Source organism: Ixodes scapularis, unplaced genomic scaffold (assembly GCF_016920785.2).
Source record: "Ixodes scapularis isolate PalLabHiFi unplaced genomic scaffold, ASM1692078v2 PGA_scaffold7__128_contigs__length_106722199, whole genome shotgun sequence".
Taxonomy (NCBI): Eukaryota; Metazoa; Arthropoda; class Arachnida; order Ixodida; family Ixodidae; genus Ixodes; species Ixodes scapularis.
The window spans coordinates 78641523-78656814 of record NW_024609882.1 but is presented as its reverse complement, the minus strand read 5'-3'; the positions used below and the strand labels follow the sequence as shown (position 1 = coordinate 78656814).

General features: G+C 50.4%; 1 protein-coding gene across 1 annotated transcript in view; it reads left to right on the top strand.

The window, feature by feature from the left end:
- Nucleotides 1-672: 672 nt before the first annotated feature.
- Nucleotides 673-15292, top strand: part of LOC120848988 — a gene marked incomplete at its 5' end in the record, with an annotated part of 39534 nt that continues 24914 nt past the window's right edge. Inside the window, 2 exons of the mRNA XM_042286287.1 lie at nt 673-924; nt 1150-1276. Of these exons, the coding sequence (XP_042142221.1) occupies nt 673-924; nt 1150-1276 (379 nt within the window). The remainder of the gene's footprint in view (nt 925-1149; nt 1277-15292) is intronic.

Genomic DNA, 15292 nt, shown 5'->3' with positions numbered 1-15292 from the left:
TCCAATTTGACTTTGAACCGGATTAGGAAATTCACGGTTAGAGCGAACCGGAATTTGCGTGTCCGGAATTCCTCCACTTTGACTTTGAACCGGATTAGGAAAATCACGGTTTGACCGAACCGGAATTCGCCTCTCCGGAATTCCTCCAATTTGACTTTGAACCGGATATGAAAATTCACGGTTTGTGCGAACCGGAAGCCGCCTCTCCGGTGTGACTCCGGTTTGATCTTAGTCCGGATTTCACTTTCCGGACTGATTTCAAACCGTTATTTTTGCTAGGGATATCTCAAAAATCGTAAACAATATGTGTGCTGTAGTAATTTTTCATCCAGTATAAAACCCATAGTCTCTGGAGTACCACAAGGAAGTATATTAGGCCCTTTTCTCTTCAACGTATATGTAAATGACATTGTGAATATTGACCAAACAACTAAATTGATAATATATGCTGACGATACAACACTTCTGTATGCTGCGGACGATCCTGAGGAGCTCGTGTCAAAAGTAAACCTATTGTTAGGTCAGATATCGGTATGGACAAAAAAGAACGCTTTAAAAATAAATACAAGTAAAACTAAAGCCGTACTATTTCGACCTAAGCATAAATTTCTTCCTCCAATAAACACCATTACTTTAAACTCGGTAAATATTGAATTAACTGATAATTTTAAAACACTTGGAGTAGTGTTTTCCCAGAATATGTCCTGGGATAGCCATATTGAACATTTAAATAAAAAATTGTCAAGAACTGTGGGTATTATATGTCGGCATCGGTATTTACTTCCTACATCTGTTAAAATATTATTATACAAATCATTATTTTATTCCCATTTAAATTATTGTTCGTTAGTTTGGGGTACTACCACTGCAACTAATCTTGAGAAGGTGCACCTGCTTCAAAAAAGAATGTTGCGAGTAATTGCAAACGTACCTCATCTTTCGCACACGGAAAACCTGTTTAAAAGTTATCATATACTCAGTATTCACAATCTTTATAACTATAGGCTATCCACAAAACTTAGAACAGAATTTCTTTACAGCACTTCATCCCTGGTAGAATTGTCTGCTTTGCAACAACATATCGTACAATACCAAATTCGTAATCCAGATTACTGGCACGTACCAACGTGTCGGCTAAACACTGGTAAGGAAATGTTAGCATACCGAATCCCAAAGCTTCTAAATGTATTGCATTCTAAAGGTGTCTTTATAGATAGATTAAGCCTGGGTGGATTGCGATCTGTCATGCATGATTTTGCATATTGCCGCGCGCAGGGTCACAGACTTGTAGAATGTTCTCGTTTATTCTTGCTGCGGGCATAACTATCGTTTGTCCCTGCTTTCGTTGTTCTAGAAAGTGCTTGTTCATTCTCGCCCCAAGCGCGCTACGCTCGAACCTTCTCCGCCGAATCTTCGAGATAGTGACTCACTCTAGATAAGAGGCCGCCCGCGACCTTGTCGAGTCAGTCTCGCCTCAGCGTTTGATCGTGCTGCTTCGCCGCCTTCGACGCCCGCGACGCTCTGTTGTTATCTTTCTTTTGTACCCTTTTATTTTTGGCACAAGTTCGCCACATTAAACGTTTATTTATTCCTGTTTATTTCTTGTTTATTAGTCACCATCCGTGACATTTTTGGTGGAGGTGCGGGGTAACACCTTATGCCTCTTCGCCGTACCCCTCCGAGGACCCGTTCGGCAAGCCCCACTCCAAGACGACCTTTTGAAGAAGAGACAGGGCCCCGGGCAAGCCAGCGTCTCCGAGGACAACCACCAGAGTTTGGTCCCCTGCCGGACAACGCCAAGAAGCCACCCAAGCCGACAATGGACTCCACGGCGCAGCCGACGGAAATCCCCCAAGCAGCACCGTCCTACGTCTTCCTGCCCGTGGTTCCCCGTGTGCCGACGCCGTTCCACGGTGAAATTTATGAGGATGTAGAAGACTGGCTGCAGCACTACGAACGTGTAGCACGCCATAATGGATGGACCACTGAGCAGCGCCTCCAAAACCTCTACTTCTCTTTGGAGGGTACCGCGAGGCAGTGGTTCGAGAACCACGAGGCGTCGCTTACGTCTTGGGACACCTGCATCGCCGGCCTGAAAGACACATTTACGAACCAGACACGACGACAGCGAGCGGAAGACCTTCTGCAAGTACGAACCCAAGGGCCCAACGAAACGGTCACCAGCTTCGTTGAAGACGTCCTCCGCCTGAGCAACCGCGCCGACCCTCAGTCCACCGAGGAGAAGAAGCTGCGCGTGCTGATGAGAGGAGTGAGGAGTGACATCTTCGGCGGCCTTGTTCGCAACCCACCAACAACTGTCGGGGAATTCGTTACCGAGGCAACCAACATCGAGCGTGCCCTGTCAATCCGAGCCAGCCACTACAACCGACTTGCCGGCACGCCTGTTGCGTCGACGCTGACACCTTCCCGATTCGACGAAGGCGGCGCCCGTGCTGACAATATTCGTGCAATTGTCCGCGACATCGTCCGGGAGGAGCTCCGGAAACTGCTGCCTGCTGCCAACCAGCCGGCTGAGCTGTCGATAGCCGAAGTGGTGCGCGAAGAAGTCCAGCGGGCAATTCAACCGGAGGCTCCTGCCAGCGTAGCACCACCCGAAGAGCCCGCCCTGACCTACGCCGCAGTGGCCCGACGGCCACCGCCTCCTCCTCCAGCCTATGTTGCGCCGCCCCGACGTCGTTCTCCTGCGCTGCAGCACGACCGCCGCCGCGACGACCAGGCTCAGTACGCCGGCCAAGAGCCCCGCGCACCTCGGAAGACCGACGTGTGGCGAACACCCGACCGACGTCCTTTGTGTTTCCACTGCGGGGAAGCGAACCACACCTACCGCCAATGCCCATACCGGCGACTCGGACTGCGGGGGTTCCACCCAAATGACCCACGCCCCCGTTACGGTGAACGCCCTCGGGAGATCGACGAGTACCTTCGACGACCTCAGTCCCCCGAGCCTGCCTCCCGCCGAGAGTTCCGGTCGCCATCGCCACGACGTCCGGCTTCGCCGATGCACCGACCCCGACGTGAAAGCCTATCACCCCTTGCTCCTCGCCGGGGAAACTAGGCGCGGCAACCCCTGGAGGTGGAGTTGCCGAAGACGACCGACGTAAAGAGCCTCCAAGAACGACGGAGCGCTCCCACTCTCCCGACGCCACGCATCACAACGACGCTCCTGCATCGGTGTCCAACAACCTGAACGTTGTGATCGACGGCCTCGACGAATCGGCACTCGTGGACACCGGAGCAGACTACTCAGTCTTGAGTGGGAGGCTCTCGCGCCGCCTTCGAAAAGTCATAACGCCGTGGGATGGACCACAAATAAGAACCGCCGGAGGACACCTGATTACACCAGTCGGGAGATGCACCGCTCGCGTCGAGATTCACGGCGAAACATGCCCTGTGAAGTTCGTCGTTCTGCAAGACTGCTCGAGGGACGTCATTCTCGGAATGGACTTCCTGTGTGAATACGGCGCCATCATCGACCTTGCGGAGAACAAGCTGACGCTTCGGAAGCCTGTGCCATCGGTGGAAAATCCCAAACCTACGTTAGCTGCAGCGCGAGTCCTCGTCAGCCACGTAAACCTGCCGCCGCTGTCGAGTGTCTTTGTGCCCGTCGGGACCGAAGGAGCCACCTGCGGTGTAGCACTGCTGGAAGGAAGCGTCCAACTTCTCCTCGGACGAGGGATTGGCATTGCAAGAGGCGTAACAGAGCTCCAGGACGGGCGTACCGTAGCCCTTGTCACCAACTTCCGGCAAGAGTCGCAGCACCTTACGAAGGGTACAGCCGTGGGCTACGTCGAGGAAATTCAAGACTCAGCCGCGATCGCCGTGATCTCAGGAGACGCCTCTCCGACGCAGAACAAGACAATCACGTCCTCAGAGCTCGACATCGACCCGTCCCTCCCAGCCCCACAACGACGACAACTTCGTGACCTTCTCGCCGAGTTCAGTGAGTGCTTCTCCGCGTCGTCGAAGGTGCGCCAAACGACGGTTGCGAAACATCGGATAATTACTGATGACGACGCGCTCCCTGTGCATCGGCCGCCGTACAGGGTCTCCGTGAAAGAAAGGGAAGCCATCCAGCAGCAGGTACAAGAAATGCTCAACGACGACATTGTCCAGCCCTCAAGCAGTCCGTGGGCTTCACCGGTAGTCCTGGTGAAAAAGAAAGACGGGACTCTTCGGTTCTGCGTGGACTATCGCCGACTGAACGCCGTAACAAAAAAGGACGTCTACCCGCTGCCACGGATCGACGACACCCTGGACCGGCTGCGCCACGCCCGATACTTTTCGTCGATGGACTTAAAGAGCGGGTACTGGCAGATTGAGGTCGACGAACGAGATCGTGAGAAGACAGCCTTCGTCACGCCGGATGGACTGTATGAGTTTAAAGTAATGCCGTTCGGGCTGTGCACAGCGCCGGCAACCTTCCAGCGCGTTATGGACACCGTCCTTGCCGGCTTGAAATGGCAAAGCTGTCTCGTCTACCTCGACGATGTTGTGGTGTTCGCAAGCGAATTTGACGAGCATCTGAGACGACTGCGAGCCGTGCTACAGGCCTTCAAGGCTGCTGGGCTGACCCTCAAGCCTTCCAAGTGTCGGTTCGCCTATGGTGAGCTGAAATTCTTGGGCCACGTCGTGAGTGCGCAGGGTGTAAGCCCTGATCCCGCAAAAACGTCCGCTGTCGCCGAGTTCCCGAAGCCATCAGACAAGAAGACCGTTCGAAGATTTCTTGGGCTGTGCGCCTATTACAGACGTTTCGTTCGTGACTTTGCACAAATTTCTGCACCGCTGACGCATCTGACGAAAGACGACGTGCAGTTCCAGTGGGGAGAGGAGCAAGAGCAAGCGTTCGGCGAACTCAAGCGAAGGCTCCAGTCGCCCCCTATCCTCGGACATTTTGACCAGTCGGCGGAGACTGAAATCCACACGGACGCCAGCAATACCGGTCTCGGTGCGGTACTCGTTCAGCGACAAGAAGGGGCAGAGAGAGTAATAGCTTACGCAAGCCGGACGCTGTCTAAGGCAGAACAAAATTATTCAACGACCGACAAAGAATGTCTTGCTGTTGTCTGGGCGATAACCAAGTTCCGCCCGTACTTGTATGGGATCCCGTTTCGCGTGGTCACAGACCACCACGCCCTCTGCTGGCTCGCAAACCTCAAGGATCCGTCCGGACGCCTCGCCCGCTGGAGCCTTCGACTGCAGGAATTCGACGTAACCGTTGTGCATAAGTCCGGCCGCAAGCATAATGACGCTGACTGTTTGTCTAGGGCTCCAGTCGAACCTCCAATCTCCGGCGCCGACGACGATGACGACTCCTTTTTTCTAGGCGCAGTTAACGCTACCGACATGAGGGCACTGCAACGCGACGACGCGGAACTTAGCTCCGTGATCGACCACCTCGAAGGTCGAGGAAGCTCTGTCCCACGGGTCTTTTCTCGGGACCTACCGAGCTTTGTCCTACGGGGAGGCGTGCTCTTCAGAAAGAATTTCGGAACCAGCGAAACTCCTTGGCTACTGGTTGTCCCCGCCAACCTCCGAGAAGAAATTTTTCAAGCGTGCCACGACGACCCAACAGCCGGACACCTCGGCTACAGCAGGACCCTTGCCCGGATTCGTGACAAGTACTACTGGCCAAAGCTTCCGAAGACCGTCCATCTCTACACACGATCGTGCCATGAGTGCCAGCGACGCAAGAAACCGCCGTCAAAGCCAGCAGGTCTCCTCCAGCCGATTACCCCGCCAACCAAGCCCTTCCAGCAAATTGGAATGGATTTGCTGGGTCCTTTTCCACCGTCGACGATGGGGAACCGCTGGATAATCGTCGCCACCGATTATCTTACTCGTTACGCCGAGACGAAAGCCCTTCCGTCGGGGACTGCGGTCGAAGTCGCCAAGTTCTTCATCGAGTCCATCGTCCTCCGGCATGGCGCCCCCGAAGTACTGATTACAGACCGAGGGTCGTCGTTCATGGCACAGTTGACCCAAGAGATCCTTCGTCTAAGCCACACGGAACACCGTCGAACAACGGCATACCATCCGCAGACCAATGGGTTGACGGAGCGGCTTAACAAAACAATCGCCGACATGGTCTCTATGTACGTCGACGTGGAGCACAAGACCTGGGACGAAGTGCTGCCCTACGTCACGTTCGCCTACAACACCGCAGTGCAAGAGACCACAGGAGTGACACCCTTCCAGCTGGTGTACGGCCGGGCGGTGACGACTATGCTGGACTCTATGTTGCCGCACGAGTCAGTCGACGACAGGAGCGATGACGCCCAGGTGGTTGCTCAACGGGCAGAAGAGGTCCGCCAGCTAGCCAGACTACGAATTCAAGACCAGCAACGTGTCGACGCCGGCCGCTACAATCTTCGCCGGCGTGACGCCCACTTTCAACCCGGAGACCGGGTGTGGGTCTGGACACCAATACGGCGCCGCGGTCTCAGCGAGAAGCTTCTGAAACGCTATTTCGGACCCTACAAGATCATCCGACGGCTCGGCGATCTGAACTACGAAGTCCTTCCCGACGGAACGCGCCCATCTGCAAGACGTCAGCCGCGACCCGAGGTGGTACACGTCGTCCGGCTGAAGCCGTATTACGAACGATAGAACTTTTTACTCTTGTCGACGAGTGAACTGTGAACTCTGAACTCTGAACTCTGAACTGTGAACTGTGAACTGCGGCTCGCGATTCTGCTGTCGTTTTGTTTTGGTTTTATTTTTTTTTGTTTTGTGCTGCATCGGGACGATGCGCTTTTAAAGGGGGGGATAATGCCGCGCGCAGGGTCACAGACTTGTAGAATGTTCTCGTTTATTCTTGCTGCGGGCATAACTATCGTTTATCCCTGCTTTCGTTGTTCTAGAAAGTGCTTGTTCATTCTCGCCCCAAGCGCGCTACGCTCGAACCTTCTCCGCCGAATCTTCGAGATAGGAAGCGAGCATGCCGGCCGTGTCGCGGCGGTCGCCTATTGTTCGCCGCGACCTAGCGGTAGCCGCCGCAGGAGCATCGGGGGGCAATGGCGACGAACAGCACGTCAGACAGTGTCCCCGTCGTGATTACGAAGGAATTTAAGGCAGTTACGAATTCGGAAAGTTCCTTCGGTAGCCGGTGCCGTCGGCGCAGAATCATCGGGAAGTAATAGCAACGAACACCACAGAGGACAGAGGGCGATTACGAATCCGGAAAACTTCTTCGGTAGCCGGTGCAGAATCATCGGGGGGAAGCAATGGCGATGAGCAGCACAGTGGACAGTGTTCCCGGGGTGATTACGACGGGGTCTAAGGCGGTTACGAATCTAGAAAGCTTCTTCCGTGGTACCAGTATGAAGAAGGGAAAACTCCTTCGTGAATCTGGCCGCGTGTACGACGTGAAGGAGGTCCGTTTCGACGGACAAGTGGATGTCACGGAGCGCCGTACACCGCTAACAAAATTAAGCGTGCCCGCAAAAAAATGTAGTTGGCGTTGAGTGGACCGTGGTAATTATGTACGTTTATTTCTGAATCAGCTTGACAATAACTGGGCGATTTTTTTCGCGCCGTTCCGCGATTCCCACTACTATCTTCTTGTAGCCTGATGGAAACATCCAAGTGTAGGCTTAGGTGGGCGACCGCACTCCGCTTCTCGATTCCGGTGAAGTATTTGCCGCATACTTTAGAGTTTGCCGTCGGTGTCGATGCGGTTCCATCGTCGCTAGAATAGAAAAAAGTTAATTGTATTATTCGTCAGCAGCTTAAACAAGGCGCGAACAGAAAGGTAAGAAACGCCACTAACCTGTATGGACGCACAAGTCGCACCTGCAGGTCGCGCAGTACTCCGCCTCGTACGGCCGTACGGCTTCGAAGGGACGATGTAGTACTTCCTGCCGTGTGCGATCTTCGACGTACTGTTGCAGCCGACCACGCAGCAATTGTTGCGGCTTTCTTGGTGCGGAATAGCCATCTCAGAAATTACAACGCTAACCGGCTAACCCACTACAACGCACAACCAACGCAGCGACTGGCAGAAGCTCCCCGATGCGATGGACCCGTTTGCCGCTAGGGGCGCCCTGGTCGGGGCTTGAATTAGATGCGCACGGTTCCTATAGTGACTCACTCTAGATAAGAGGCCGCCCGCGACCTTGTCGAGTCAGTCTCGCCTCAGCGTTTGATCGTGCTGCTTCGCCGCCTTCGACGCCCGCGACGCTCTGTTGTTATCTTTCTTTTGTACCCTTTTATTTTTGGCACAAGTTCGCCACATTAAACGTTTATTTATTCCTGTTTATTTCTTGTTTATTAGTCACCATCCGTGACAATATATAGATTGATGCGATTTCTTTTTTCTTAGTTTAAAAGTGTTTTGTGTTGATTTGCGAATGTCAACTTATATGGTGCTCAGTGGCGTTTTCTAGTTTCATGTTGTTTTCTTTGTTGTTTTTTTTCGTATTCATTGTGATTATGCACGATTTTTTTGTATATTGATATTTCCGACGCTTCTGCAGAATGTACTGGGGCCAAGAACTCGTCAAGCCGCGTAGCGCGGCTTTTTTTCCTGGCTCCACCATTAGGTGTAATGGAAATAAACAGTTATTATATATATTATATGTCGGAGCAGAATGTAACGATACACTTTTTGGTATTTGCACTACTTTGTTTTTTTCATCCCTCCAGACATTACCCTAAAATTGACATTTTTCAGCACAAATGTTTTTAATGACAAGCGCTAGGGAAATTAAATTAGCTACAGATGTAGTGCTTCTAATTGGTAATATGCAGAAAAAAATTTAATGTTGTGTAAATTTTTTTTGTTTAGATATTTTATATCAAACGTAGCACTTTTTTGTGCTTCGAGTCATGGTACTTCAAATGCCGCTGAGGAAATAATTAAGCTATGATAAAATTGTTTATAACATTTAGAGCTACAATGGTTGCCCAAAAGGTTAATGGCTTTTGTTTTTTCATTTTCAAAGTCATAACGCTCCAGGAGCCCTTTGAACTTACCTGTTTTTGACGCATATCTTTTTTGGACATCAAACAGATTTATTGGCATCTAATAACATTTATTGTTTGGAATAGATATACATTGCGATGCATTAAATTTTCACAATGATCTTGCTTTGTTTTTTTTATTGGGTGTAGAGCTTAGCTAATTTTAAAAACAATTAAAACTTTTTGGGTGTTCTGTTGCGCTACTTGGCGGATGGCAGACTAACTGCTGATCTCTAGTGTTCAAAACATTTCCGAGGGCGGCGTTGGCGTCTGTATCATCATCAATCCCCGAGTCTTTTTACCTTCACATTTAATAAATATATTGAAAGTGGAGCGAAAGCTCGCGCTGCAGAACCCAGGGATCCTGGGTTTGAGCCCCACTCCTGCCCGTTTCGATCTGGATGAGCATCGTACCGGCGTGCGGTCGTGTATCACTACTGCGTGGTGCACGTTAAAGACCCCAGGCTAGCGGTTGTACTGCACTGGCTAAATTGATCATCTACAGCGTGTGACTCGTCGCAACGTTAATGGCTGACCAACTACAGGCCGTATAAATATCCCCACAACCCAATTATTATTATTGAAAGATTTACTATCGATAAATGAATGGTTTAAGTACTGGGTCATGTTAATAAGTCTAAGACAAATAATTACACACGCGTAGCGTGATATATTGTGTTCATTATTCGATATGATTGAAATCAATAAACAATAAAGACGAAGAGGAAAATAATACACCGAATACACCCGAGTTCACTTCATGCCTAGAGTCACTAAATGAGCTCTAAACAACGAGGTAGAGGGGCTTAGAGTGATACAGAGCCGTATATGTAGAGAGTTTGGGCAATGGGAGGAGCGGGCAGAGCCAGGGTGAGCGGCAGACTCGGAAAGAGGGCTTGGCATGCTCTCTTGACCAACCAGAAGCCAAAAAGAATCCCCTAGCGGTGGTAGCGAGAAACAGTTCTGATCAAAAGTCTATGTTCGTATATGGTTTTAATAGGCGCCTAAGAGTGAAGTGTAGTAACTCCTTGTGGTTGAAAATAGGGTGCACGTGTTGTTTTCATCATGATCATGCAGAAAAATGTAAGAAACGAATGCGCCGCTCAACTCTGTTTTGCGCGGACAGAGTGTGACCGCTCAGACGGCAGATTCCCGGCCCTCGGCGCTTGGCGTACGGATTATGTCGATCGTTCCGCTAGTCGCACTCTTCCACCATCATTTTGGATGAACGTGATTGAAACATCACGTGTACCATATTTTCAGCCATCGAGAGTTACTTCAATGCAGTTATCAGGTTCGTTTCTCGCGACCACCGCCAGGGTATTATTTCCGGCTTCTGGTTGGTCACATTCGAATTTCTGAAGACGCCCTGGAACACGCCCAGCCCGCTTTCGGCCAATGGCGCATCCCAAACTCTCTACATATACGGCTCTGGAGTGATAAACCGGAAGTTCGGAAGTGGTACCCCCCCCCGGTTGCCGCCATGTTTTACGCAAATGTGACCACTCGTCACGTGACCTCCCAAGAGCCGTGACGTCACAGGTAAGATGGCAACGCCCAGAGCTGGCGGATGCGAGTTTGTTTGGTGCGAGGTAGCCGTGATGTGCAGCTGCTTTCCGACGACTTCGGGCTTCTTCGTGCTCGCTGACGCAGGTATAATGTGAAAATATGAAGGAATGAGACTTTATACTGTTTTTGCGCAAGATCGCTCTCGATCATCTTCAGTTGCGAGTGCGCCTTGTGTTGTCGTCTTCTTACCTTGTCCTGATCTTTCGGCGCTTGTCTTTTTCCATCTTTATACTAACGCCTGTGAGAAAGCAGCTCTGCATCGGCGTACCGGTGCTCGAATGGACCTTTTCCACATACCGACGGCACCAGGCGGTGGCTGCACGAACTAAAAATCGAGGAAGTGACCTACCTGCGCCACCAATCGATAATGGGAGCTACGTACGCTACCAGTTTCTTCGCTCTCTCAGCAGCGGCGCCTGCCCAACGCGATTTTAAAAGGGCATCCGTGGCGTCCACCCAAGCGTCGTGTTTTCCTTTCCGTCGACGTTCGTTTTTTGTGTAACCCAATTATATATATGCTGCAGTTACGTGTTCTACTCGCTGATATGCAGCCTCCTTCCGAATTTCCTCGATTTTTCGTTCCGACTTCCGCCGCTTGGCATCGGGCGCTCGCGCGTGCGCAGAACGCTTCTCGGTAAAGGTCCACTCCGGGATGTGTTCGAGGATCGATAGAACTTTGAGTGCTTTTAACATGAAATTTTTGCATTCTCTTAGCTTTGTTTGAACGTTGAAATATCCGAGAATCGAGGCGAAATGTATCAGTCGCGTTAGGGCCTAGGGGAAGTTGTTTCAGCCCTGCGTCACCGAACAACCATAGCAAATTTTAGCGAGGAAGCTCCTGCGATTTTAACCTTTTGTGCTAACCCACGATTCTACATTCGATCGCTTTTCTTCCTTTTTTTTTGTGAGTGCATAGTGCACACTCATTTTCAGCAACGAGGATGACGCTTTATTGAGTGTGGGGAAGAATAAATCGTTGCAGGCACCTGCTTCAAAGCTATTCGACTTGCTATAAGAACAACTGTTTTGGTGCATGCATAGATTAACTGCACATTTTTTCTCTTTCGTAGGACTTATTGCAGCAATACTCTTTTCCATCAAGAGTGCATTGTATTAGTCGGTCAATATTTTAATTGTTCTAATTACCTGGATAAGATGATTCATATTTGTGTTCATCCCTTGCCTGGAGAGCAGTCTTGTTCAAAAATGTTGACTACCATTCCTTTCGGCCTCTTCAATAGACTCTTTTCAAAAGTGTGGGCTGCCTATACTTCGTATCACCGTAACTTGGAAAAGGCCAGCCGCCACAGCCCCCTCGAGCCAATCAGAGACGGAGCAAAGGTGTGTGACAAATCTGTGCAGACGAGCACTCTGATGATATGTTGTCATGTGCCTCTCCCCAATGTGTGTATTGACTCACCGAGACTTTAGCCTTTGCCGTCTACCAAATTCTGATGAAACAAATTACAGTAGCTACTACTCTAATTACTCCAGGCTTTCATACTTTGGGCATTTGTTCGACAAGAATGTTATGTCCACCATCCCTGTGAATTTGGCTCGGTACCTACTGGACCCGAATGCTGCATTATAGTCAGTTACAAGTCAAGAAGGTAGGAGAAGCTCCTCCCACAAGTGTGATGCGCCCGTCTCAAATCTCTCCGCAGTCGAAAGAAGAGTTCACTGGAAACGCTCCTTGTTCCGTTTCAATGGATTCCCACTTGTCTCTGAAAGCAGCCTTTGTATTCATCGGGGGGGAAGCTGATCCCCGAAAGTCGTATTTGTTTCCGTCGGTGGGGGAGAACTCTAATCTCCCTCTCGTGGCTTCCACAATGCTAAGTCAAAGTCGAAAGCTAAAGCAAATATGTACAGAGAGGCAAGACCCTCCTCGCGCGTTGGCCGCGACGTCACGGAAACGGTGGGACGCTATTGGATGCGGAGGTGGCGGGGGAATATCTGATTCCCTTTGAGGGGAATTTGCCGCTACCTTCTTAACCTGTAACTGACTATACCGTTCGACGTGAACTGGGGCCCATTCGTGTGCTTTACGCCGAAAAAAATGGTGACAGTTATGTTGCTTGATGGGGTTCTGCAAAGGTTCTATTGTGTCATACGTATAGGAAGTGTCCTGCTATATAACAATGCATCAACACATACTATTAAACTATATGCTCAGAGGTGTGTTTGTTTTTCCAATTAACAAGTTACAGTAGTGTGCTTTAATGTTATTATCATGTGTGTAGTTTTAAGTATCCTCTCTGGAATGCCTACGAAGGCCCTTGGAGGGAATAAATTAATAAATAACATTTTCACATCACTGGAGTTCGTTTTCGGATGCACCACATGTTCAGGAAAGGTTGAACGAGTGCAGCCCCATGCAACAAGTCTGCCAGTCTGGTATGTCCCATTAATTAATATTGAAGTGTCAGAGATGCGAGTGTCCTCGTAAGGCCCAGAGCGTGCAGTGAACACAATTCTCGGTGTATAGACTCTCGAGGCGTGAAGGCAAGCGAAAATATGTTTATCTGGTTAGCGTATCAAATATGTTTATTTCCACTTGATTACATAATTATTGATTCTTAGTAAATGATTCCATAACGAGTTCTTTCTGCGACAGTCTGGTGTCAGGCGTTCAGTCGTAGTACCTGTGGACCTTGTTGTCGGATGACGCTCCTGGCACGTCGGTGTTCAGTTTGGTCGAGTGGCAACTTTGACCGACTGATGCTGTCTTGTAATCATACGTCATGTGCGGCCACTGACGTCTGATGCACTGAAGCTGCCAGGGCTGGCTTCTAATCCGAAAATTTTCCTTGTAGTTTTCCACATCAATGCAGCAAGCTCGGGCATGTGTTGCTTACGTGGCTGTGCCTTTTGCTGTACCGTTGCCTTGATAGCTGGCAACAATGTTTGTTTGCTATCCAAGTCTGGTGATGCTTGCAGTTCACTTTTGAGAGCAACCAACCATTCTATTCCTTCAAGTCATTCAGCGGCATTCTCCCTCAAAGTTGGAAATTGTGTGCTTCATGGAGTGGACACAGATAATTGGTGTCAGCAAATTTTTAGGTATTGTCCTTGGACAACAACCGACACCAAATCCACTGTCACTGCATTGCCGCTCACCTGCTTTGTCGTGCTTACCTCTCGTTGAGGTGATGGACATCAGGAGCTTCGGGGTAATCAGGGATTCAGCATCTTCAATTGAGCACCTCGGCATCAGGAGCAAAGGTCGCCGAAGGTAATCCTTAATCTCCCATGGTCGCTCCTCGAGACGTGATTGAGGGTCGTTCGGCACAAACCCTCGCAGACCAATTTATTGGTACAGGCAGCTTTGGTAGACATGGTCGGCTTCATGCAGTGGTAGCAAAGTGGTTTTCGGTCGGCCATTTGGATCACCTACGTTTTCCTCGGTGTACTTTGTTGAGCACAGACCTACACACGATGTCGGGAATGCTTCGGCGTTGGGGTGTCTCATTGAATTGGCATTGAATACTAAGGGGCAGCCGGTGGCGGTCGTCATGACATTGCGGCGTAAGTTGCCCTTGATTTGTCAGATGCTGCTTCGCTCGCAGAAGTCTCGGTTGAAATACCTGTCAAACGTGTTCCGAAACAATCTCGGCAATCAAAATAAAAGCCGGGCAACTGATGGCAGGAAGTAGCTTTCTGATCTCCTCCCAGACAACACGTGGATGATGTCGCGGATGCCTGGGAGGCTGGCGTCGAAATAGCAGCTGGACAACTCGAGTGTCGAGACGCCGGGAAGTTGTTCATAGTGACAGGCTCGGGCATGCAGTGCACATTCAATGTTGGAAGCCTCGGTGATATGAACACTTCGACTGTTGTTGTGGGGTTGCGAACAATGCTGCCTAAGCTGTTGTCCCTCACGTGAGGGACATGGGATTCTTAGGTTCTTGTCTTCTGTAGCATCAAGGTCGGCGTGGGCGTGGGCGCTCAATCAAGCGCAAAACATCCTCCACGAGTGCGGTGGCGCCCTCGTTGGGGCAGTGTCCTGGACAGAATCAAGAATGCGTCTGTCTCTCGTTGATGTTGGCTGACGAATGTGCGCTTCAGCTCGATCTTACAAACTTCCCATGTCGTTAAAGGGGCCCTGCAATCATATTTAAGCGTCTACCTTTTTCGCAGTTTCCACGTCTCTTGGGGTTCGGGCAAGCCAGCGGGCACGGAGAGAGTAACTAAATATCAGTGCATCATATTTTCACCGGGCGACGCGGAAACCTCCTCCACCGACCGGGGCGACCCGCGGTACTGAAAGCGCGCAAAATGTGACGTCTTTGGTCCTGGGCTTACTACTGGTCAGAGCCGCTAGAAGCTTCTTTTTAGTCGAAATACAAAACATAAGTGGCGCGAACCGTTTCAATTATTTATAAAAGTAGTTTTTGTTCAGTATATTAGATCAGAAAAGAAACAAATGCAGTTTATAAAGTACGGAAATAAGTAATGACCCGTCGACATACCTGCCACCAAGCGATGGAAAAGGCGGCGCATACTAGAAAAGAGTAGTGGGATCAGGCGCCGACACGGAAAGATCCCGGATGTACGCGGCGGCGCTGCGGTCGTTTACGGACTGGAGGATCCGACCGGCTCCGAGCGTTCCGAAGGTCTTCAGCGAGTAGCTTTGTCTTGCGTTTTGGCCATTTCGCGGTACGGCAGCGTGAAGTGGCTCCCATCCTGAACTGGTCTTTTCCCCGTGTTTGCTGTCGTTTGTGGCCAATGAAGTGTCATGCCA